The 27,749-nt window shown below is 36.0% G+C and overlaps 1 protein-coding gene across 5 annotated transcripts in view; it reads left to right on the top strand.

Moving 5' to 3' along the window:
* Positions 1 to 27,749, top strand: part of LOC120624499 (syntaxin-1A) — a 95,462-nt gene that overhangs the window by 39,064 nt on the left and 28,649 nt on the right. For all 5 annotated transcript variants that reach the window (XM_039891085.1, XM_039891083.1, XM_039891082.1 and 2 more), the window contains exons 2-3: positions 922 to 1,005; positions 19,602 to 19,701. In XM_039891085.1, coding sequence (XP_039747019.1) covers positions 922 to 1,005; positions 19,602 to 19,701 — 184 coding nt within the window. The remainder of the gene's footprint in view (positions 1 to 921; positions 1,006 to 19,601; positions 19,702 to 27,749) is intronic.

The following is a 27,749-nucleotide window of genomic DNA, read 5'->3' on the forward strand; positions in this document are numbered from 1 at the left end:
TTTATTTAAATCGGTATGAGTACTTAGCTATGTCAAAGTGGTTCTTTGCGGAACAATACTTTCGACTCACGCTAGACATTGACCATTTATCTGGGCCTAAGCTTCTTCATCTGTGCCTGTTAAAAGTCAGAACGATACATTCGACAATGCATTTAAATTTTAATTCACCGCGTCAGGAATTCCCAAGGGATAACATGGTTTTACCTACCTACATTTCATCCCGGTATATCCGGGCTGTGGCAAGGCCTTTGTGGCTAGCCTGTACAAATTGAATAATGGCTAGCTGTGCTAAGTGGATTCAATTTTGCTTCACGTTCGCCATCCGATGTCAACTCACGCATACATATTATGAGCTACGCTCCCCCTGCTTTTATTTACCACCCTTTGTGTTTTTGCATATTTTACCGAGGTTTATCGGTTTATTTATGTAAAACCTTTTTGTTATTAATGTAATTTGGTATCGTTTTGAGGCTAAAGCTGCGTGCCTTAAAATTGATGTGGTTTATTTCATTGCTGGATTAGCTTTGATCTTAATGGTATGAACAATTGTCAGATAATCCGCCTGTGGAACAAATTTGATAGATTTTTTATGCAACAACTCACAAAGCGACATATTTACACTCTAAATTATTGATCAATCAAATGCTTCAGTTGGCAGATTGAGTTTAATAGTAGGTACTATTATTTGCCTACTTTTCCCTGTAGACAAAGATAGTAGTACTAAATTCAATTTGTAATACGAGGATTTTTTTAACCGATTGTTTATTAAGTGCGTTACAAACTATTTGGCCATTGAATATATGTATAATTGGGAAATGGTGGATTTGTATCAAATCAGGCTACCACTGCTAATTCCGAATCTTACCTCCGTTTTGACAGTAATATATCTGTAATTAAATTTCAAATTGTATATTGTTGCAGGCACAAAGTGACGATGACGATGTCGGGCCTGACGATGTCAACGTCCCCGTTGAAGGCGGCTTCATGGACGAATTCTTCAGTGAGGTGAGTGTTTCTACTAATAAATAAACAACACAATAATATTGTCATGGAAATTTTAATCTTGCAAACCAAACTCTAGATCCTGATAATTGTATTAATAATTCTTAAGTCGCATTTTCTTGGAATAACAGAACATGAAAGCTGCTTTTTTTTTTTTTTTAATTGGAATCATTTAAATTTGACTGACCAAGCAGATGTACCTGACTGTTGGTAAGAGGTAAAAGCATCGCCTATATAAACAGACCAACACTTCGCAGGGCATGCAAGGAACACGTCCTAAAAAGAACCGCCCTGTATCCATCAACCTGAGGCGTAGGTGTCCGTATTGCGTCTAATTACAAAAGCCTGGAAGAGTAACGAGTAGTGTTTCTTTGGGGAGCGTTCTTGATAGGTCGTAAAAATAAAATTTATAGATCTCGGGAATATTTGTCCTGGACTTGGAAGTTATAGGTCACGTAGGCTTCGTTACGAGACAATATCCTGGAGAACCAGCTATTTTATTGATAATTTAATTACAGTAAAATTAAATATATATTCCAAATAGGTATTATGTAAATGCGAAAGTGTGTCCCCTTCAGCACGTCGTAACTTAGCAAACAATCAAGTTGAGTTTTGGCGTAGAGCTAGTTGAAAGAACAGAGAGTGACATAGGCTTAACTTTTTATCCTAGGAAACCAAACGGCTACCACGGGTTGTAAAAATCCCTAATAAACGAAGTCGAAGAACGAGAGCAAAGCTAGTGTAATAATTATAAATAAATTATTTTCTCTTTTATCTGTTATCATAATTAACCTCCGTCTAAAATTAACCTAAATTCACACTTCACTTGTTCTGGCCAGTGCAAAACGGAATACCAGGTACTTGGTTCCAAATTTACTGAAATTTCTGTATGTTTATTCAACTAATTTAGCATCCCGAAGGTGTGGGAAAGTGTCCTCAACATTTGCGTAGGTTCTAAAGACACACAAATATCTTCAAAACACGGTTTATCTTGAAGAAGCGATAAATTAAACAGACAGAAAACAAATACTGTAAAATAAAAACTGGCAAATTTATCTTTATTCTCGGTGCTTCTTCTATTCGGAAACAGAATGGCAATAATGAATCGCAAATTCACAACACAATGGAAGTTCATTACATAGGGCTGATTGATTAAACTGACCACTGCTTGTAATGAGGTTTAATCGCATACTTTTATTAGACCATTGAGAGACTGTTTTTGCTAAACTTCAAATAGTAATAAATAATTGATAGCCCTGCAATGTATACCTACCTAGATACAAATTAAATGTAAATTCTTTATTTCGCGAAAACAAAGTGTTTGTATGAAAGTCTTGTTTCACTGGAGGAAGTTATTTTAATCAGTTCTTGAACCTAACTCGCTCGATCGTGATTGCTTGAGCTATAGCTTCCGTTCTATAATTAATAAAACTTCAAAGCTTATCAATCCATGCCGTGATTTATCTGTATAACAGGCTTATGTACTTAGATGGTTCTTTTCTAGCTTATTGATTTTTTACTATTACGATGTTTTTATTTTGTTATTGAATGTTTAATGATTAACAAGTGAAAATGTACTCACAATTATTAAATTTTATAAAAGAGCCCTTAAAATCGGCCATTTTAATTCAGCATTTCTATCTTTGTAAGATTTAAGATTTAAGTAAATATTGTTTTGATGTTACCCCACAACATCATACCGCTACATGAATGCTTTTAAATAAACAAAATAAACAGTAATAGCTCTTTCAGTTTCAGTGAACTGTCTAATTTAATTTATATAAAAGGCCAAGCGTCCTACTTGAAAATAAGTTTATCAAATAGTACGAAATGTTACTATAATTTCGACGTTTTGAAATGAAATTTACAAATTTCGACACAGTCTGAAGGATCAAAGTTTTATTTTTAAGTTCGCAATAAAAACAATTAAAGTTGTTATAATTCCCTTCCATAATATATTCCATAAAGGGGAAGAAAATCCAATTTCCATATTAAATTATATTTCCGCTGGCGATACCCTACAAGCTGGTTTGCGTAAAGACAGTAATGCTTCGAAACAAACAATCTTATCAACAAAAGTCTCGATAATTATTTTTTGCAATATGTATTGTTGCGCTGATAGCTCATTGGGTGGGACTACGACTTTACTTTCGGGGGGCCGACTTCGAAACCCAGCATGCACCTAACTTTTCTAAGTAATGTGCGTGTCGGTGCTTCAACGGTGAGGAAAAACATCTTAAGAAGGAAGGAAACCTGCATGCCTGAGAGTTCTCGATAATGTACTCAAAGGTGTGTGGAGTCCACCAAACCGCACTGGCCCGCGGCCGCACTTGGCCGCCTAGCGTTGAGGCCGTAGTCCACGGCCTCAACCCCTTCTCTATGTGGGTAAACACCCGTGCCCTGTAGTGGAGCGGTAATGTGTTGATATGATGATGATGATAATTAATATAAACGCAAATATACTAATATTTTAATTAAAAACATACATTACAGACTCACTTGCGAAACCTACAGGTTTGTCCGTGCGGTATTTTTCAGAAATAGTTGCTTTAGTTCCGACTCTGTTGTTACAATTTCTCAATCTCTAATCTCAACAATCGATCATTGATATTACTACCTACTTATTTTAACTAATATTATAAATGCGAAAGTATTTATGATTATTAGTCGTTCATTAACGCGCTAACTAAGAAACCAATCATCTGTACATTATATATGATATTTATGTATGTATATTTATGTATATTATTCAGTAAAATATTAATCTGTTATCCAAGTACACATAAAACAAGCTACGCTTACGTTGGGCTAGATGTGTGTACCTAATGTAGTAATATTTTTTTATATTTATGTTTCCCCATCTTGATTTTTGGCATTGAATTAGTTGAAAGGCCGAAGAGTTATATAAGATTCCTTTTATCAAAGGGATACGACATTTGTAAACAAACGTTTTAAACGCGGACGGAGAACGTGGGCAACGGCTAGTGAAAAAATATAAAATTGGTAAAAGATTTTCTATGTTAAAGTATTTTGCACTAAATTAAATTTCCATTGATCGGTTTGTATTCAAGTTGTTCCAACTTTACGCTGAGTTATCCATTAATTTTGACAATGAATCATTTAAGAAAATGCTGCGCTATTCATTGCCATACCCGCATACATACCCTTCGTTTACTATTTGTTACACATAGTATTTAAATGGTAATAAAACTACGATCAATGCCACAATTCATAGTTCCGAGACGCCATTGTAATAACAGAGCTAAGGCCCTGTATATCTTTAACATCTTCATACGCTTAATCATTACCGAATTTATTTTAACGATGGATCGTCGCGCCAGGAGAATTATAGGTGTCAAATCGATAACACAGACGAAACTACATAGTCTCCAGCACCGACGCAATGTTGCCTGTTTATCGGTTTTTTACCGGATATACTTCGGTGAGCGTGCTCAGGAACTTCACAATCTTGTTCCTCCTTCCCCGTTTTACCACAGAACAGCGAGCCACCGTTAGCGGTGGAATCCTTATGTGGTTGACGTTCCATCAACACGCACGAAACGTTTTTATCCACGTTTCTGATACGCACCGCTAAGATGTGGAACGCAATACCGGCAACTGTGTTTCCTGCAACGTATAATTTGGGAACCTTCAATGCTAGAGTGACTAGGCTTCTTCTAGGCAAGCGTGCTCTAACCTAGACCTCATCATTGCTTTCACTTTTTTGCGCTTGACGACAATCATGCCCGTTAGGCACGATAGCGCTGGCCTATCTATATATTATTAATAAAATAAAAAAAAAAACGTCTTTCAGAAACGTACTTATAAATAAAAGCCATTAAAGGATTCAGTTGTAGATGCATTACACACATCCACGCACTCTAAAAATGCGCTTTAAATTAAAAAGCTTACATTGAAGCTCTGAATTAGGTCGTCTTGTGTTTCTCCTATCTTATTTTGTTCGCGTAATATTTTTCGTAATACACAAAAAATCCAAAGATTTAAGATGATTCAAAGCTTGAAACTTAAACGTATTATATAAAAGCACCCGCTTGTCTGTAGGCTGTACCATTAAAGCTTAAAATACTTTTTCATCTTAGTCTCAGTAAAATGAAAACGGCGACGTTACTTTATTTCCTTTTAAATAAACTTTTGTCTCCTTCTGACCACTTTCGTAGACAACGACGAGTGTTGAGTGTCTCTGAAGACTAATTTAATGGCTCAAGCCTCGTCGGGTCGCGTGAAAGCTTTATGAAATTATACAGCTTGCCTGAATGCCAGTCAGTAGTGTTCGACCTTCAATGGCATATATAGAAGACGCGACATCCAAAAATCGCGTTACGCAACCACTCCATTGCCTTTATGAAGTCTGTTCGTGCCAAATAGACCTGTATTTATTCGCTGATAAGTATATCAATGCTTAGTTATAACATGGCAATTATTTGTGGTATAAAATTATGAAAGTAGGAAAGTTTATACTTCTAAAACTGGTATTAAACATCTAATTTAATTTACTAACTACTTAGTTACAAAACTTGCTGAGTTATATTATATTACGAAAATATTAAAAACTATTAAAGAAGGCTGCATAAATTATTCTGAAGCAATGATCTAAAAAACTTCAAGCAATAGAATTAGCATCCATTTTGCTCCTATTTATGAACATAAGCTTTAATTCTGTAATAATATGTTATCTCCACTTCTCTTTTTATTTATCATTGATTTGGACGAAAATTGATATGCGTGCTAAATTGTTGAGTGGCTTTCATAAACAAGTCTTTATAATTGAGAAAAATGAGTATCGTTACTTTTTCTATCAATTTAATAATTTCTAACCAGATTTGTACTGCCAGATTTCCACCAGATCTGTACCAAACGCACGTATTTATTCCAACAGTCATCTTGGTACCCATAGCACAAGCTACGCTTATTTTGGGGCTAGATGGCGATGTGTGTATTGTCGAACTATATTTCTAAAAAAAGAAATATTACTTTGGTCTAAAGATTATCTAACTAATTTAATTACGAGTACTAAAGTCTGCTGCTTGGGTGAAAGCTTATAGCTCGGTATATAATACTCTAGACGCAAGGCAATAGTCGTTGACCTTGATGTTAATGGTCAGTGAAATTAGCAAAACACAGTTGCAAAGGTCTTCGCCGAGTTTACGGTTTCTATCTGTGAAGTCAATCTCTACATTACGTAACGGTAAATGTACAATTATTGTCAGCATTTGTCTCGAGTCTATTAAGTCGTAAAACGTAAGTAAAATTACGCCACGCTGCCTCCTGAGTTCTAGGTACTACAAAGAAGGACCTATTTAACCGGCTTTCAGAAAAGGCGGAGTTTCTTAATTAAGTGCGGGTTTCATGAATTCGTGTTATTTGTGAAAGCTCTTTCATATACAATAAAAAGTTCTTGAACTCTGGTTAAATAGTTATAACTACCTTAATTCGTTAATTTAGTACAAATTATAACCTCAAATTTTATAATTGTTGCAAAAAAGGCCTTAAATTGCAAGAAGAACAATCTAATCTCAACTTACTTTACGCGGATGACAAAATATATGTATATATTTATTTAATTAAACGACGGATATTGAACCACCTTCCTGCGTATTAGGTTCTGCGATGTACCGCAACTTCTGTTAAAGACCAAAATCAATGGAGTCAGCCCAGTCACATCAGTGTAGTTTGCAGGCTTTCTTTGTTATTGCAACAGTTTCTTAGTATGGCTTTCTATAAAGAGCTTTCTTTATAAAACTTACATATAAGTAGTCTAATTCCGATACATAAAACATACAAGTTATAATAACAATATGTTTGCCATCAGTGAATCATACTTCATATAACTTAGAGTTAAATTCTTACACGAGCTTAGAAAAAAGTGATCAGATCTTAATCAAACATAGTTACGACATGTCACGCTAAAACACCCGTTGACTTGACAAAGAGTAGATTAAAAATTCGCTTAAATTTCTAAAATCCTTTTCGTCTCTGGTGTATAAAAATGCGCCACAGAATCAGAACGTCTCGAATCAAAAATCGAAAGAAACTGCGGTATTTTATTCGGCACCCTGAATTTATGCTAAATATTTCAGTGACGAAATTTTTTCCTTCGCCAATTATAAATCGTCCATTCAATTTATTCAAAAAATGTCTACCGAGCTTGTCAAGGGGGTCTCAGGAGTCACGAGAGCAACGTAATCTTCAAAGCTACGCCGAGTCGCAGGGATCCTTTAGTTAATTATTCAACTTTCCAGAATGTCTGTCAAGTCAATAGCTGTTCATACGTAATGTAGGTCATTGCATTCCAAAAAAAAACTTTTGTTTGATGGCCATAAAAAGACACATGCGGGAAGAGTGTTTAATATACGTTAGATAAGAGAAATGGAGATTAAAAGATCTGATATACGAGTTCACAATGTCGATTAAGTTTAATAAGACATTCAAAATACAATTGTGTATTGTATAGCTTATTCGCTTATTCAAAGTGTGCCGAGTAGATCAACTGAAATACCGCATTGGATTTACACAGCATATGCATACCTCGTATGTGCTATGTTATCAGAACAATAACCGTGCAAACTATTGTTCGAAACTCACTCCGGTATGCGTTATGTTTGTTTCACAATTTGTTTTACTCTGTTGAAAATTGCAAACTGCAAATGTTGTGACACGTCGCATGTATTGAACCGTTTGTTTAGTTTTAACTGGTGCCATTTTAATTAAAACTCGCAAGTTCCAATATATATATATAACTAACTTGCCAAACTATGTTACAGTACGTTAGGACATTGGGTTCAATCACTATTAATAATAACGCTGGTTTAGGCATAAAATAAAGCGATCAATTATTTTTAGGGTTTCGTTAACAAAATAGCAAGAATTGACTCCTATTGTGCACTATATCTGGAAAGAAATAGAGTTGATAATAGTTGGATAGTTTTTAAAGTTTTTAAAACATAGTTAAACACAAAAGTAAGGTAAGGAAATATTGTTACATAAGGGACTCATAAGAAGCATCAGAGTCACTCAGCGGGCGATGAAGAGAGCTATGCTATCTACGTGATCAAATCAGAAGAGATCCGTAGAAGAACTAGAGAAACCGATATATTTATTTATTTAACTGTTTATTTGTACACCACTATGAAGTTAGGAAAATAATAAAAAAACAATAGAAATAAAAAGAAGAAGAAGAAGAATACAAAAGGCGGCCTTATCGCTTAGTAGCGATCTTTGTCAGGCAACCTTTTGGATTAGGACAAGATGAGCGGGAGCGGACAGGTGGTGTAAAATTATTATAAACCTACATTCAAATTGCTAAATACATAAACAAAATTGCACAAATATGAAAAATATAATAAATAAATATAACATTATAAACTAATATGTACTCAATCATACATAAATACTTAAGAACGTATAGATAATAAAAATAAACATATATAGATATAGCTCAGCGACCCAGGATCGTGTATTTTAGAACTCACTACAAAAGACCTTTGTCCGTGATAGATAATAACCGAAAAATGATGATGATGAGGGCAAGAGAGAAAAAAAAAAGACTTATTTTTAGGCTACGAGTATAATGGTTGCCTGGAAGAGATGCTATGTAGAAATTAGATGTGTTTGTGTGTGTTCTTTTGTCTGCTTTTCTGCATTTTTGTTTTATATAATGTCACAAAGCATATAGTATAGGTAATTTTTGGCGAGGTTGTCCCAAAGTTCGTAGATTTGGTTGGTCTGCGAAAACGAAGTTGAAGGGTACTGGCGTGACTATCAGAATTTCTGATCAAAAGTTGGCATAAGACCTTTTTTGCGGCACGACAGTGGTTTGGGCTGGCAAAGTGTTGGACCAGGGATAGCAGAATTTTGGTGCTTGACTCGGATGGTAAGCGGCATCGCATCACGACTATGTCAGAGTTGAACGCCATCACCAGCACTATACAAGATTGTCAGCCTGCCACTGTAGGCTGCTGCTGCTGTCCCTATAATATCGACAATGATAGCTTTTCACGATATAGTATATTCACATAAAATATAATATTATATCATGAAAAGCTATCATAGCGTAGATAGATTCTCTTGGCAGGTATTAGTCGTTAGTCAAAATATTGGTTTTGTGCTAGACAGTATGCAAATTGGATAGCATTGGTATTCTGGATAATTTCACTGCGCTTTTGTCATATCTAATGATAATAGTGAAAGAGAACCCCTAATTGCTGAATCGCGGATTCTATTTCCAGACATTGATGCAATAGCTTTGTTACCAAAAATAAAATTTGTATTCGTAGGTTTGGTTGTCGGATCTAGCTGGTTGCTATCGTGACCTCGGCGCTTTCTTCTCCGGGCAGGATTAGCTCTCTCTAGCTACCAGCTAGATCCGCGCACTTAATTGTCCCAGGCGAAGGGAATTTGTGGTCAGAAGCGGTCTGAGTGGGGGAATTGACCGTCCACTCTTGCAGAGGAGAAAAAAAAAAAAATTGGGAAAGTGTGCAAGTGTTCTTCCCGGGACGTGCCCAAAAGTCGTCGTACACGGGAGGCACCGGTGCGTTCTTAGGAGATCCCGGAGCCTCCCTTCATGTGCTGAGGCCGGGGGGGTTTTAGTGGGTAGAAATCCCACATAATCCAATTATTTACAATTCGGGTATCTCGTAATCAGGAGATTTCCCCCCCGTCAACAAAAAGTTGTCGGAGAAGTTATAGTCACACTCATCACATTTGTATGGATATTTTCCTTCGGTCTGTCCGTCCGTCCGTCTGTCTGTCTGTCTGTCTGATTGTCACTAGGCTGTATCCCATGAATCGTGATTAATAGACAGTTGAAATTTTCACAGATGTGTATGTTGCCGCTTTAACAACAAAAAGTAAAAAATAGAGAAAAATAAAATATCAGGCAAGCAGGCTCTCATACAACATACGTAATTTTTTTGCCTTTTCTATAGATAACGATGCGGATTTAATTACATAAACAATAAAGTATGGCGTTTGAGGCGCTGTCATAATTTCTGCAGTATCTCCAATATTCATATAAAATGTTGCAAACTCCTTATGTTACGTTAGTTTATAGGTAATATAACTCAGTAGTTATCCTCACATTCATTAGTTATAATATTACAAGAAGGCTTATCACATTGTTCCAAACTGTTGATTAGGCACGACGCTATCAAAGTTACATTGGATACAAATATTAAATTTTCCCTAATATTTTGTAACTCGACATTTCAACGCCGCTACGCCGATCGTTGGAGCCGAGTGAAATAATGAGGTCATCTGTGTCAATTGCAGGCGATGAGTTGATATCGGTTTTATATTTTTTTGCTTTTCTGCTGGAAATCTCGCTAGGCTAGGGTTGCCTTTATACCAATTTTTTTTATTTTCTTACAAGTTAGCTCTTGACTGCAAATTCATCCACGCGTGCTAGCCCTACGGCTAGCATGCGTGGATGAAGACCTCGAGGAATTTTAACTCGTTACTCGTTTATTTTCTATAGCGATAGGCGAGATAACAGATTCATATGTAGACATATGTAGACATTTTCTCGTGATGCGCATCCTAGCCCTAACGTGTTAAGTGATGGTGCAGTCTAAGAAAGAAGCAGGCTAACCTGTTCAGGGTATATTAAACCTGTACCTACCCTTAATCGATTTCTACACGACATCATACCGGAGCGATTAATTGTTTAGCGACAAGTATCTGTCGATAGCGTGGTCACTAGCCACGGCCGAAATTCCCAAATTGTCTCTGCCGAGGATCGAAACCGGGATATCTAATCACAGGACCAAAGCGCTTACAATTCCGCCACGTAAGTCGTCAAAAAGCTTTAATTTATTATAGCGAACCACCCCGGCTTTACACGGGTAGACATAAATAAAGTTGTTTTTTTTTAATAAAAAAAACTACTTTTTGTGACTGAAATATAAAATTAAGATAAGCCGTCGCTGACTTTTATGCAGGTATTATCAAGCTCTACAACTTTTCTCGCAAATTCTCACTTCTATGTCATATTTTACATATAATGTACGCATCAAAAGTGCCATCTATGTGCCTATGACTTTCTCTATAACTCAATCATATACCTAGAACGAATCGTTAAGGTAGTGTTCGTAAGAAAGGTTGTCCGTTTTTTCCAACTAAGTTTGCAAATCCGAATACCATGAAAAAGACAGTTCGAAGTGTGACCCAGATTGTAGCCCTGTTATAAGTTCCCATAATAAATCACGGATGCTGGTTCAGGGGTTGGCTGGTAATTGGATAACGGACGGGACCGGCGGCGGTGAAGCGGGTGGGAGAAATAGAATCTATACCGACAATAAGCGGTCAGCGCAATTATAGAATAGATAGAGGTTTCAGTTATTATTATGATAGATATCTGCTGTAAGTACTTTGATTGTTTACTGTACTCACTGCCAGTTGTGCCCGCGGCTTCCTCCGCGTGTATACTTACTCACAGTAATCAATCTTATTAAATACTTGCGGTCTCTCCGCGCACTTCTACCACATACAACTTGTGTTCAGTAAATTTTCCAATACAAGCATTAATTCTACGAACGTTGCTCTACTAAAAATGATCGGAGCACGTTAAAAACCCTGTAGGTATGTAACGTGCCTCGAAAATTGGGAAAATGATTATTAAAATCCGATCTAGATCCGACTGGTAGTTCCAGAGTCGTGTCGCGCGTCCATAACAAAGAAATATCAGTTTTGTTATTACACTTAGTATAGACTTGTTTTGCCCGCAGCTTCGAGTACATGCACTTTTTTTTAAATCCCGTAGCAAACCCTTTCTCTTCAAAAGAAACCAAAAAAACAAACAAACTTCAGCTTTGTTATTACGATGAGTGTAGACTTGCTTTGCACACAGCTACACGAGTACATGCACTTTTTTTCAAAACCCGTAGGAATTACTTGCTTTTCCGGAATAAAAAATAAGCTTATGCCCACAGAATTAAGAACATACAGAACCCGTGTACACGACTAATATTGAAGCATCAAAAACCACTCCGCTTTAGTAGTGTTTCTCGAACAAAAGGTTATTCACTTCATACCATTTAGCAGTTAAAAGTACAGCTGGTCTAAACGATCACCATAAAATGGGAAAATGAGAAAAGTTAGTTAGTTAGCAACTTTCCGCGGTTGTAAAGTGAGACGTACTCTTGGCGTTTTGACTGTTTTTGGACAATGCACTGCGTCCAATAATGGCTGAATGAGGATTGTATGTTTGTATGTTCTCAACTATTTTAATGCAAAAATTCACGTCAATTCGCGACACACATTAATCAAGTATAATTAATTCCACATATTCTTCAATCGAGTACGTCCACTTATACGTCATAATAAGTTAAGGATGGAATATAACATACTAGCTCTTTCCCACGGCTTCATCCCATCCCAATGCAGTAAAGGGTGAATTACTCCGTGGCTGCGTGATTGAAGGACAAGCTAACCAACATACTTTCGATTTCATAATATTAGGATTGTGTGATAACGAAACACCAATCACTCATTTACTGACTATTACCAAAAATATATTATTCATTCATTATCATCCTCGCGACTCGTTTGATGTCGTCTGTCCACCTGGTTGGGGGTCGACCAACGCTACACCGACCGGTGCGGAGTTGCCACTCTAACACCTCGGAACCCCAACGTCCATCGGATCTCCGAGCTATGGGCCCCGCCCATTGCCACTTAAGCTTCGCGACTCGTTGAGCCGTCAATTCTAGTTCTTCTAAGGATCTCCTCATTTTTGATTTGATCACGTAGAGATGCTCCTAACTTAGCTCTTTCCATCGCCAGCAGAACAAATAAATCTGTTTCAGTACGCGGATTGACAAAATAAATTTGCATGAAACGCCAACACGTAAAAAAAAAAAAAACTTATAATTAATTTACATAGTTACCACAGCATTCAATATTCATCATATTATACCTACGTGCATTTAATTTGCATGTTACATGAGCGTGTGTGCACTGCCTGCAGTAACGCACTACGACCGCATTAAATGTTTTAGAACAGTGGTTCCCAGAGATAACAAGGCCGCGAATCACCTGACGAAAGCTTAAATTTTTTTTTTTTTTAAGGAAATGGGCGTGAGTGCACTGCACACAGTAACGCCTTGCGACCGCATTAAATCGAAGAGCATATTAAGTTGTCGTGTCGGTCAAAGCCTATTAATGTTCCAATAATAAAATCCTACGCACAGGGTACAGGCCTCGCACAGTCCCACCATGTTTCTCCAATACGGGTTGGTGAGCTTTCAAATGCTTTTGATTCGTTGAAGTTCGGAAAATCCGTATCGGAACAGTTTTAAATGTGATTTCTCCAATAAGGCAAGAGGCCCGCGTCGTGGTCATCAATTGGATGAAAATGATTGTGATAATGCATAAATATTCAAAAACCCATTTATGCGCCCTAACCTGCGCGTGAATTGTTCTCGTATCATATTCTTAAATCACACGGAACGACAACGACAAGGCAACGGGACGCCGAGGCCTATGTCGACAGACGCCGCCGAGACGCCAAGCTACGTAACTCAGCTATGACGTTACATGCGATATTGAGCGTTGAAATGTTTGCTATGCTCCCAGACTTGGCTATTATTAGTCGCCCTATTTAGGTATTCATCTCGTGTGTACGATATGAGGGCAGAATTATGGTGTCTATATGCGTACAAGGGCGTAATCTAAACATCATTATCAACCCATTACAGAACCACTAAAAGGCTCTGTTCAGAATAGAAGGGCTTAGGCTGTCACGCTGGCCTTTCATGGTTCACACACCTTTGAGAACATTATGGAGAACTCTTAAGGTATCGTGAAGAAGGCATGAGGTTTCCTCACGATATGTTTCCTTGTCCGGTTTTAAGAAAGTGATATTTAGACATAAAATATACACTTCGCACTTCTAGTGCGTGCAGGTGATCTATCAGATCTTACCACTAAGCCTAAATCCTAACCCCTTCAAACCTTTTACCATCATACTAAATTCAAAAAAGATTAACTATCTTAGACGCTAAATTGAGGAAGGTTACGTAGCGCTGCCATATTTAGGGAGTCCAACAACTAGAAAAAAGTCAAAGTTAAGCAAAAGTAGCTTAAACCGTATTGCCCGTGCAGGTGATGTGACGGGTCTCAGAATAGCTAATAAAAGTTTCTACGGGAAATATTCACTTACCAGAAGTTGTACGCGACCGAAGGCTCTAGGAACAGCTAGTCCATACTAATATTATACATGCGAAAGTGGGTCTGTTTGTTTATTTATTTGTTTGCTACCTATATTCAGCTGATCCTTGTCGTGATGAAAATTAGCTCAAAGTTAGCTGGCATCTTGGATAGGGACATAAAATAATTTTTATCCAAGCCGAGATCATTTATAGTCGAACATGTAAATATAAACCGAAAGAGTTTGTATAAAAACCAACACTAAGTTGGTCCGGACCGAGTTATCGAGTGCCAGCGGCCGATAAGTTATCTCGGTAATCTGATTAATTGATGACTCACCAGTTACCAGTATGGCTCTATTTGGTTCCGACCCTCGTATCGGCCCGATCACGGCCATGAACTTCAATAAAACTTGCTCGATTAAACATCCATAGGAATTAGAACATAGCTGACTGTCTACCGGTTATAAGAATTTGAAATTTGGTCAGTAGAATTCCGAAAACGACACAATTCTATGCGTTTTGTCTACCAAAAACCTTTATGTATGCACAACTATTTCCCAGCTGCAGTTTGTTGACCGATTTGCGTGATAATTGTTTTATTCAGTAATGGTGCTTCCAAAAAGGTTCCATAACTGAATTAAATTAAAAACAGCCTCCAATAATAGGAATTGTAATTCATCATGTCAACCCATTACCGGCCCACAGGGTACGGATCTCCTCGCACAATGAGAAGGGGTCCACCACGCTGGCCCAGTGCGGTCTCCACACACCTTTGAGAACAATTATAGAGAACCCTGCATGCCTGAGCATGCAGGTTTCCTCACGATGTTTTCTTTCACCGTTGAAGCAAGTGATATTTTAATTGTTAAATCCGCACATAACTTTAAAAAACAGTTACAGGTACAGGCATTCGAACTCGGGGCGAGTTCCCGAAGGGAAGTCGAAGTCCAACCCACTGGGCTATCACCGCTTCAGTTATAATTAATGTGAACTAATTTGAATATTGTGGTTAATAAAATAAGCGTAAAATGACAAGAAAGAAATCTTTCTTTCTTACGTTATAAGTTTTAATTCATGACGCAATAATTCTTATTAAAAGCAAATAAGTTTAATGCCGCTTAGATAGCATGATTCTTGTAAATTGTAAACATTTTGAAGTACTAACTACATCGGCTCAAATTTAACGATGAAAGTTATGTTTTGAGTATCGATCGTTTTACTTCCCTACTAAGCCTTTGCAGCATTTCTGTTCAAGTTTTATAGCTTCTTTATATTTAGTGCGACCAAACACAATAGTCTATTAAAGAAAGGTAAGCATATTCATAGAATGACATGTTCCGTTTGTTCAGCTTTACAGATCTTCCGTTGTTGAAGGTTCCGATGTTGGAAGCCTCGCTGAGTTTGTTAAAACTGTTCAGTAGGTAATCGTTAATTTTTATGTAAAGCCTTTTAAAACGCCTAGTTTGTCAAAGTTAAAGGTTTTTCATTATGGATAAAACACACTCTTTAGTCTCAAATTAAAAAGTTTATCGACTATTTGATAAAAACAATTTAATCTTTAATCCTCTTAAGTCGCGTTATGTAAATAATCCTTGGGATTTCCTTAAAGTCAACAATGTAAAATACCGCCTGAGTAGGTATAGTTATGGACATGGTTTTGTGGTTGGAAACTAGCCAGCGCAGCGATCCTTTAACCGAATTAACATTGATAGGCCTAAACAGTTCTGCTATCGGTTGTTGAATTCAACCACAGCTCAACTGTAGCCTTAGTACAAGATTAATACGCACTCGCAATCGAGCAGTCGTTTTCGAGTATGGAAATATTTGAATATCGGAGAAAACGGGTACTTATTTGCATAAAGTTGAAGCTCAAATTGGCCTACAATTCTTTAGCTTTTGACACACATTTGTAAAATAAAAATCAGAAATACACTATTTGTGACTCTAATGCCCGTTTTTATTAAACCAAGGAATCGCCTTAATCGGATGCCTAGTAATTTAAGTGATTTCCATAGAAATAAAACTTTTTACGAACTCATAATATACAATGTCTAACAACGTTAGGCCCCGATTCGGATTCGGTAAAGTTTAGAGGACTCGTAAACTGACTGATGAAAAAAAGTAAATTCGGACTTTTAGTAATCTTAAATAAATACGATAAATAAAAAATATGACAATATAAACACAAAATAACCAAATGTGGCAAGAACCACAACAAGGTTATATGAGTCTCGTAGTTAAATTCGAATGGTGGCAGGTAAATTTTTGCCTATGAATCTTCTTTGATTAGGCGTTAATTACTTAGCATTTCCTTTTTCGTCTTATTGGATAGAAGCAGGCGTTACTTTGCAAAAATCCATAATAAATTATGAATTACACCATACAGATTCTCCTGCTGTTCGCGGAGTATAGCAAATTAAGCTTAATTTTTATAATAACTTCAGTGGTAAGTGAAACGGGCATAAAACTGACATTAGGTGGCCATTTTAGTTTGGCGATACAGAGTTTGTTACGCCACAAACAACTCCTCGATTGCGAGCTAGCCAATCTTGTACTAAGGCTACTTACTATTATTTCCTGTGTTAATACCTACCTTCATGGGGTTTATTTTAAGATATCAAAATTGTATATTATCTTTTTCATGTGCCTACATTACTTTTAACAGATAAGTTAGCATTGTATAATAACAAGCTTACTGGTTTATTATATAATAATAACGTAGATTTCGGATTAAATTCCTTAGCTTGGTGTTCGCAGTAAAAATATAAAATTATTTATTGTTAGTTAGTGAATTTAATTATCTTATTAACTAGCGGTATCTTATTAAGTATTAACTTAAAGGTAATTCTAAAATTATTTATGTCGGTTATCGGAACTAAAGGTTGAATAGCTGCAAATAGGAAATAGAGGAAATGGTAAATTGTAGTTAATACTTAGTATAGTTACGAACAGTTGACCACCATCACATCAACCCCCTACAAAGCACGGGTCCCACATGAGAAGGGGATTGAGACCGCAGTCCACTACGCTGGTGCAGAGCGGATTGGTGGACTGCGAACAGTTGAAATAGATCAATTCTTACAAAACACTGTCCTTCCTAAGGTTTAGGTGTTGTATATATAACTTTCTTAGCCATCCGATTTGAAGTAGGCACCTTGCCAGCTTTTTTACCTTACCAAGTTGACATTTCAAATCCTAAACAGTTAGGTATATCAGTAGAAAACCACATATCACATATCACAAATCAGTTCTTTTTCCTTTGGTTACTATTTTATTTTATTTTGCATAACTAAAAACCCTGGTATATTATTAACTTACTGGATTGGACGAATCAATTCGGCGTAGTAGTTAGTTTTTAAAACAGCAAATATGAACTTGGTTTTATAATGGTATTTTTAAAATCTTTTTATTTGAGAATGAGATAATAGGGAATGTTCAAATAAGAATATAAAACATCTCCAACTTTCGGTATGAATCATAACCTCATTTGATTCGCTGAGGCCGCTATATCAAAAAGTCCTAAACGGATTTACCCAAGTTTTTAACAATGGATTGAGTGTCTCCCGAAGAAGTTTCCAATATAAATAAATACTAATGCCGCCAGCGCGAAGGCGGGGCTAGTAAGCTAATATGTAGTTTGTAGAACGCTTTCCTGAATTCAATCGGAGTACATTTTTCAATTCCATCTAATCTTGTTTACCACCAAAGTTATTGCTCTCCATTTTTCAACTTTTTAAATATATCCTGCGATACGAGGCCGGCTGCAGCTTACTGGCTCTATTCCAAATGTCAACATCTCTAAGCTACGTTCGTCTAAGACTGTAGATAAACAATCAAGCTAGATCTGGAACTACAAACATAATACGCGTGGTAGAGCTAAGAGGTAGGTAGATAGGTATGTAAGCTGGTTCAATGTACGGAAAAGTCTAGATGCTAAGCTGGTAGTAGCATGCTCTTGATACAAACAATGCACATTTTTCAGGAATTCATTATTTCCAATAACTCCTAAGTCCTAACCGATCGATACACGGTTTACGAGTAGAATTAATTTGTACATAGTCCGTTCTTCAAAACAAAACCCCCAACGCGAACGTTTCTCTGTTTGAGCTCAATAAACTCAAAAACTATCGAACAGATTTTTATAGTTAATTAAGGTATACGAATCCTAACACCAACTCCTCAAGTTGACGGACACGGTGCAAGCACTCTGTAGGACGTGGACGTGTCTTGCATGCTTAAAAGTGTTTTGCAATGCTTATAGGGGATTGTTCGCCATAAAAAAATTAAAAAAAAAAAACCAAGTTCATCCAATGGATGATAAAACATGAGAGATCAGGAATGTTAATCTGTTTAATTCATTCGCTGCGAAATATGACTATGGCGGTTGAAGATGTCGAAAAAATCATGCCGACCGGGAGCTTCAATGACGTGCACCGCATAAACCAACAATCTCAGCAGTCTAATTTCTAAAAAAAAATATTGCAGCTTCATAACGACGACATATATATTGTTAAAAGATGCTTGTTTCCTGGCGACCACCACATGATCTCTTAGCTCATAAAAAAAACGATACCTGCTAGATTACTTTGAAGATTCTGCCTTCCGCCTTCATGATGTTCATTTGTATAAGCAAGTAAAATATGAAGTATAGGAATCTCGTGCTTTGTGAATATAAAAGAGTATAAAAGAAGAACCACCCTGTGTCAATTTATTCAAAAAGGGTTCGGTTTGCGTAAAGACCGTAAAATTCTTGAACAGAGATTTTAGTGTCTAGTTAACAAAAGAGATGGGAGGTCAAGTTGGGTGGTGATGGCTTTTCTTACAAAGGCTTAAGCGTCGGAAACAATTACTGCGATGTAACTTTTGTGTCTCTTTTTCTTCTAGGTTTTTTTGGAGGATAGTAGGTCAATAAAATGTACCACTTGTATACTATAAACTTATTTCCACACATGAATTATATGAAGTGGATATATGGCTCCGATTTTATTTAATTAAATATTGATTTAACTAAGACATTTTGTAATCATGCTTAGTCTTAGTAAATTTAACATAACGTCGAAAACATTGTAAAATAATGTAAAATCGAAAGCTGCCTCGGTGGTCCAGTGGTTACCATGTTCAAATATGTCCTGGGTTTGATTCTCAGGTCGGGCCTGGAACTATTAGGTTTGTATTGGGCTAGGTGATCACGATAAGCCGTTGGTTCCGGTTATTATCATTATTATGTGACATGTCAATGTGATTGTAATCGTTAAAGCCTACCAACCGTCATTGGGTCAGCATGATGGTTCAATGCTCTATGGCCCTCTCCCTTATGATAGAGGAGACCTGTGGCCAGCAGTGTGGCGTAAAATGCTGATGATGATGGTGATACATTGTGTAACAAATTAGCTGTGAGGGTTTAAAAATAATATTTTCGTTTTGTTTTCACAGGTGGAAGAGATACGAGAAATGATAGATAAGATTCAGGCTAATGTCGAAGAAGTAAAGAAGAAGCACAGTGCCATTTTATCAGCGCCACAATCAGATGAAAGTAAGTCATTTTTACCTTCTAAATATCAAAACCAAATGAATAAAAAATGTATAAAAAACAAACGGGTTCAACAATCACAGTAAACGAATATAAACCAGCAAACAAAATTAAAATACCGACATGTTTACGCTCCTATTTCAAGTTTGCTTTGTACATTAAAAGGGCAATTTCTCTAGAAAAACGTGCCCTTAAAAGATCTTTTATATCGTATATATTGAAGGTTAATGTGTAGGCGAATGCTGAAGTGTCTCTAAATATAACAATGATTGAATGGCTGTCTACGAGCGTCACAGGATTAGGTTGTATGCAGCGTGGGATGATAGAACTTTGTCCGCTTAAGTGCTTATTCCTTAATTGAAATACCGGGATATTCCCAGAATACATACCCATCGTCGATGTTTTATAGAGCGAATATTTACTCATCAATGAAATGAGAATACTTGAACTTCTGACCACACAGATATAATATGGTGATATTTGATAAGCATGGGTAACTTATATCTTTGCATGCAATAGTTTATTTTATGTCTGCAGAACGATTCTGTATTTCACTTGACACCAAATTTAGCTAGTCACAAGCTTTTTTATGGGTACAAGATAAGTGATGAATATTTTTTATCTTTAATATACATATATACTTACTTGCAATATACAGATAAACACGCACACACTGAAAAACATTTGTGTTCATCACGCAAACATTTTAAAGTTTTGGGGATTGAACCCTCAGCCTCAGAAAGCATGGTCACTGCCAAAACGCCAATCGGCCTTCAAATTGTATATGCCAAACAAGTTGAAATGAACTCAGTTGGAAATTTAGGTTTTAGAATGCAAAATATGGATTTAACAGGTAATTTGGTGGCAGTGACAGTGCACAGTGGGTAGCTTAATTTGGTGTCAACTGAGATACAGAAACGGCCTGATGATCTGCTGCATCTGCAACTGTGAGAAAACTGTTCACGATTCGAGTCGCTAACTTTTTCTAACAGTTGTTAAGTGGTGGCCACAGGATACCACCATACAAAATATGTGATGCGTTGACGACTGTCGCAATGAAATTATGCATATATGTATGAAGACGGCGAGTTGGCAACTAGTTGGAAAAATTAGTAAATAGGTCAGCTGAACCTAAAAACGGTATAAATAATACATCTTATGAGAATCGTCAGGAAAATTGAATGTACTCGGTATAAGCTTATCGTTTATCCTAAGTGGTTAGAGAAATTCAATCAGATCCGTTTCAAGACTTTCCAAGTAATTTACTAAACTAAATTTGGGAAAGACATAAGACTAAGCTAGCCTTTGGTTTATTATTAGCCTAAAAAACTTGCACGTCGTCTTGCTTACAAAAAAAGTTATTAATGACATTTTTATGATATAAAGATTTGGTTTTAATTTATAATTTAGCCGGTTTCCTTACCTAGCGAAGGACACGGTTTAGAGATAATGTATCTGCTTCTTGCTCTAAGCTAACATCTGTAAAATTAAATGGACATTTCAAAGTACAAATACAATAATTTTGTATGATTATATTTAAAACAGTTAATAAAAATAATTTGTGGTAATTGAAATATCTGTTTTAATTGACCATATAGGTATCTTCCAATATTGGCATTACGTCGATGAAAGTGATTAGATGCTGGAAAGTAGAGCCAGGGCACCAGGGCCTTAGAGGATATTAGCTTATCCGGCCCACATCCGGCTCAGTGTCCGTACTCCCTTGGCCTCGCTTGCAATAAATTATTTAGTGTTTTATGTTGTAGATTTTCAGCCTTGTTTGTGGCGTTATTCGAATTGGTATATATATATTTTTTTTCCTCACAATAAAAAATATGTTGTTTCAGTAGTTGAATTCTGAAAAATTGTTAAATATTTATCATTCGTCAAATTAGATAGTGTTAAATTCATCAAGCGTACTGTACGTATTAAAATGTTGTTTATTTTCGCCTTCTTTTTCAATTAAACCTCATAGTCCGCTTTAGCAGAACATTGTATAAAACTACAGATAAAAGACTATATACCAATATAATTTGCATTAATAAATGTACATGTTCAAATCTGTATAAAACACTGTCATATTAGCCGTCGCGTGCAATGATTATAACTTGACCCGACCTGAATTAACTCTCATTCGCTAAATAAATAAATTTTCTCGTCGTTACTACTTCTCACGCCTCACTCGACATTTGTCGTGAATTTCTCAAATGACTATAGATTTGTATGGTCGAGATTTTAATGATTTGTAATGAATTGTTTAATCAATTATGACTAGGACTATAGTCAAAATCAGCCGTCTAAGATTATTGTTAATTAAATTGAAATTATGTTATGGAAAAGAGCAACTGCATAATTCCTTGCCGACTTCTTCTCGGCATAACCTGCCTTCCGAACTGTTGGCAGTCATAACAAATAGACTTGAAAATACTGAGTGGTTATAAAAGGGACTACTAAAAATAAATGAATTCCTCTTGGCAATCGAAGCCTATTTGTGATCTTGAAACCTATGTTATTCTATCTAACTATTCACAGTCGGAAATCGGAAAGCTTCAGAACTCTGCTTCTGGATTTATTTTTCGCCAAAGTTTTGAAAATGCCGTAACCCGCCGTTTATAAAATGTTAGGTATGTTACCATTTTTTGTATTACAAATTTCAATCAAGCTATCGTGTTGATGCTTTATCTCGTACGATGGAATACATAGGAAAGAACCGAATGTGTCATAACTAATTGAGATGCACGCGAACGCGAATTTAGAATTCATGAAACAACATAAATCTAAATTCATGTGTTCGTATATCTCCATTTTACTACATTATATTACGGTCGGGTGCCGTGTGGTGACGGAAGATCAGAATACTGTTCTCACCACCCCTCCTTTACTCGCGGGTGACGTGCGGGTATCGGAGAACGGGCAGCAGCGTCCGCAGTGCTACTTCTATCATCTTGCGATCACCAACCCGTCTGGCCAGCGTGGTGATATGGACAAACCTTTCCTCTAGTCGAGGCCATTTAGTCCAGCAGTGGACTGTTTTACGCTATTGATGGTGATTAGCGTCGGATTCAGTTATAATAACAAATTATTTTAGCAAATTATGTTTGGTGGAATTAACTGGCGGTAATGTTGTTATGCGGGAAATTGCATTGCACTAAATATCTACATAATTATTATTCATCACTAGTTAGTTATTGCATTGCATTGTTCAACTGAGTATATTTGAAATATATTAAATCCCTCTTTCCGATCAAAATTGAATTATTTTTCAAAACTTTCGAAAGCAACTTTTATTGAGAAATAAGCATCGATAGCTTCACTAGAAGAACTAGGTAGAATCCAGGAAAGCTCAAAAGGAAACCTTTTGTGTGAGCGAATACGATAACTGGATGGATATTTATGAGATCAATAAATTCAATAGGAACCGACTCGACTCTTAAAGGAATAAAAGGTATCAACAAGTGAGTCGAGGATTCTAGAAATTGAATTCATCTTGAATCAAAAATACACGTAAGAGATGGTCGTTTGTGTTGCTGGAAGAGATATAAATATTTTTAGTTAGTATGCCGTCATCCGTAGCGCAGGCGAGATCCCGGGTTCAATCCCGGGCAGGGGTGAAATAAAAATAAAAATTCAATTAACTTTTGTTGTCTACGATTAATATTCTAATATTACTGATGATTCCTCAATTATTATTATACGACGGATGAACATTTTTTTTTTTTTTTTGATGTAAGGTGAACTAGTCTTAGCTTTGTTTGATGAAAAACATTCCCAGATGGCCGCCACCACAATATGGGTATCTAATGAAAGGGGTTGATTAGTAGAATAATGTACACTATATTGAACGTCGGGGTTTTTTTTTATTTTAATTTATATTTTACTAGAGTACTCAGCCCGCTTCGCCGAGCTAGATTTTGCTTTATTTTATTTAAACAATAAACTTACATCATTAAATTGTTAATTTAAGTCTCATAATATATTAAAACATTTATTGCTCTCCGTATTCATTCTCTTCTATTCTCTTCTCGAGCGGGTGAAAAACATTATCTACACCCATGTACACCCAACAATAGAATATCATCATAGTAAATAAAAGCTGTATTTGACAGTTCAAAAATAGGAGTGCTCCGGTCGTTACCAAACTTTACAGGATTACTCGCCAGGTCAATCCGGAGATTCCCTGAAAGTTTCATTGAAATCGGTCCAGCCGTTTCGGAGCCTATGCGGAAACATACCCACTTTTTCTTTTATGTATATAGATTAATTTTTTGATAGGCAGATAGAGAGTATGAAATGTATTTAAAAGAATTTTACATTACATTAAAATTTCATTCCGTAGTTCCACTTGCGTGGCATAATTACGACGAGAGGGCTGCTTGCTCGCATGACGTGTGTGACCTAAATGTTGAAAAGAAAACACTCTTTATTTATTAATCCATGTTACAATGGTGTAACTGTAAAAGTGCTAAAGTTTAAGAAGTTTCAGTCGTATTTCAATTTGCTAAAAATAAGCGTTGATAGCCCAGTGGTTAGGGCTTCGGCTTCCCTTTTTGGGAACTTGAGTTGATCCCCCGGGCACACAACTTTAACTTTTCTAAGTAAAACGCACATACGTTTTAAGTAATTAAAATATCACTGGCTTCAACGGTGAAGGAAATACCATCAACACGTACGAAGCGTTTTGCTTCTTCCTTTCTGATCCGCACATCAAAGGCCTGGAATGGCCTCCCATCTTCCGTCTTCCCCGATACTTATAATTTGGGTACCTTCAAATCAAGAGTGAATGGGCATCTTCTAGGCAAGCGCGCTTCATCTTAGTCTGCATCATCACTTACCATGAGGTGTGATTGCAGTCAAGCACTTGTCTATATACTTGTATATAAAAAAGGCAAACATCGTGAGGAAACGTGCATGCCGGAGAGTTCTCTTTGTTTCAACCATGTGACCAGCATTTAAGTCCTTAATCCTTAGTTCGTATTTGAATCGAGGCTTGAAGGAAACTAATTTTTGTACAAACTTCAAGGCTAAGCATTATTGTAAGTTGAATGAACTAAATGAAATAACGATTTCCCTTGGGTAAACTTGCTACAGATCCGATAAGAAGAAGTTATAAAGGAAATTGTGTACAAAATTGAGTTAATATTAAAATACAATCAAGATTACGTCCTTCCATTACGTAATACTGTTAGAATAAGTACTATTATATTAAAGCTTGTCGGAAAAGTTCGTGAAAAATTTATCCAATAGTGATATAAATCTATTTACGAAGTGAAAAATGCGTATGCTGTTTTTCCAATGTCTATTCTCTATTCACTAAATTATTCAATAAATAAGATAATTTACCCGAGAAGCTGAAGCCCAGTCAAATCGGCGCAGTAAATTATGTCTCTTTATTTAAAGGTTTTTCCACCAGTGAACATGTTACCCTCATCAGTCATCGCTTACATACATTTAATTTCGGTGAACATGGTTTTTTTACCTTATGTAATAGCGTTCCTTTTAAATACTACTTGTCCGAGACAAACTAAACATTACACTATTATGAAAATTAAGCTTAATTTGCTATACTTAGACTGTGCGCCATAATTTATAATTTCTTCAATCTTTATACTCTACGCCATACAGATTATTACTTAACAATAATTAATTCATTGTCATGTCAACATTTCCTGAGGATGCTCCAAGCGAAACTTGTCTAGAGAGTACATTGCCGAAGATCTGTTTGGTGTGGAGTATAAAGATGGAATAAATTATAAAATACACCGTTCAGATTATCCTACTTTTCACTGAGTGTAGCAAGTTAAACTTAATTTTCATAGCAGGAAGTTACCATGGAATTCCGCAAAGTAACACTTGCTTATATCCAATATTATTGATCGCAAGCAAAACTTGGTCGCGTGGTTCTCTTTACTTAGACTGATCTGTAATAATTAATTTCCATATAATTCAGTAGAATCAGATATATCTTCAAAGTAACTTGGTATGTAGTTTCATACCGCAGACGTAGTTACGACTCGGGTCGACGATGACCGTTCAATTGACAGTCCGTGACCTCTACACCTGCATTGCATATGAGACATGCATAGAGCATCTGCTTTTACAGTAATGAATTGAAGGATAATGTGTCTGTTATCTTCCCTGTTAATAAAGGAGGCTTTAAATTTAATAAAACCTATCGTTGACAAAGCACACTATAGTGATAGAAGAAATACTTCAATATTGTAGCATGCAAAATATACATTTATTTGAATCTGGTTATGGGTTTCCAGTGAATGGTGTATGTGATTGTGATAATTATATACATATAACTAAATAATATATGAATCACCTGACGTCCTGCATGTCCAGTTTACGCAAATGTACTGTCTTGCTCTATGTATATATCTCTGTCTCTGTAACTACTTTTTTCTTTGGCGTACAATAAAAGTGTATTCGTTCATTCATTCATACAGTATTTCACCATTCTCAGCTATGAATTATTAATTACAAGAGCAAAATGTGCCCACTACAGTCCGTTAACAATTATTTTACCTTTAGCACTAAGGTTGGCGTAATTTATTTTATTATTTATTTATTGTTATTTAACTAGAACGGACTAAACCCGATTAAACTAATTAAATTAATAGATTTCAACACTATATAGATTAAAATAAATTGGAATACTTGACTAATTAAATTAATGTTATAATGAGTCAGAAGTAAAATAACTGTGAATGGGCTGTAGACACGTAGAAACATATAATGGGATACAGACTACAATTCTAGCAATATGGTATGAAAGAGGTATTGTTACCATTTAAATATTTTTTTTTAGCTTGATATAAAATATGATCAGTTAAAATATAAAAATCTGTATTTTTAAGTAGGACTGTTTCATGACATTATTTATTCAGTGCTGTATTTTAAAAATACGAAAATATAGTATCTTTTTTCGAGAATTATATTGTTTTCTAGATTTTTGTATTAAAATAATACTATAATAACATATCAATCTTATTCATAAAATTATATGCATCGTACAATTCGTTTTGATACAACAACTCGATTGTTTGTTTCATTATTTAACCGTTATAGAATATTAAAGTTCGAAATTTTGGAGGTAATTTCTAACCCCAGAGATAATTAATTGAATCCAAAATGTTTAGGTTCCAGATTCAAATTAGTTGTGAATCTATGAGGAAGAGAAATTAATCGAATCTGCTTTCTTGAATTAGATTTATATAAATATCGGTTGTAAATAAGTCTTAATAGGCAGTGTTCTGAGATATTTAATAAACCTACCATCTAAGTAGTGTACCTAATAGCACTATAAGAGTAGGGGCGAAGTGTACCTACTGCTAATTGTATCACTTCCTCTAGCGCTCGTCACAGGGGAATGGGCGTTGTTATCACAGCGATTATTTTCTCCTAACAAGTTTTCCCGTCAGATGGATCCCATGACGCGAGATCGTAATGTAACGGGCTAAGTTTCATCTAAAGCAATTCTCTCAAGATTAACGCACTTTCCCAAATGGACAATATGATGTTATATCGACACCTGCTGATTTTTCGTGTTAAGTTTTAACAGATGTTTGTCTATTTTCTTCAATCATCATCACAAGGTACGGGTCTCCTCTAAGTTTTTTTTTTTTTTTCATATACTGGATAGACTTGCGCTTGACAACTATCATGCCTGATGTAAAGCAATGATGCGGTCTAAGTTGGGAGAAATTGCCTTGTCCACAACGCTGGCCAAGTGCGGATTGGTATATTAATACAGACACTAGCCTTTGAGAACGTGCAGGTTTCTTCGCGATGTTTTTCCTTCAAAATTAAAACAAGGGATATTAAAAATGCTTAAATTAAAAACCAGATCCAAATAGAACTCGGTCTCCTCAAAAAAGAAGCCGAAGTTCTAACCACTATGCTATCACTGCAGTTTTTCAATAACGAAATGTAAATCCCTTAAAGTTTTACTCATATTATGCTTTAACGCTGGGGAACTTATAATAAATGTCCATGTTTGAATCTAAAGTAACTCAACTTGATTAATTTGTGCGATTAGCAATAAAAGT

This window comes from Pararge aegeria, chromosome 6 (assembly GCF_905163445.1).
Source record: "Pararge aegeria chromosome 6, ilParAegt1.1, whole genome shotgun sequence".
Classification (NCBI taxonomy): Eukaryota; Metazoa; Arthropoda; class Insecta; order Lepidoptera; family Nymphalidae; genus Pararge; species Pararge aegeria.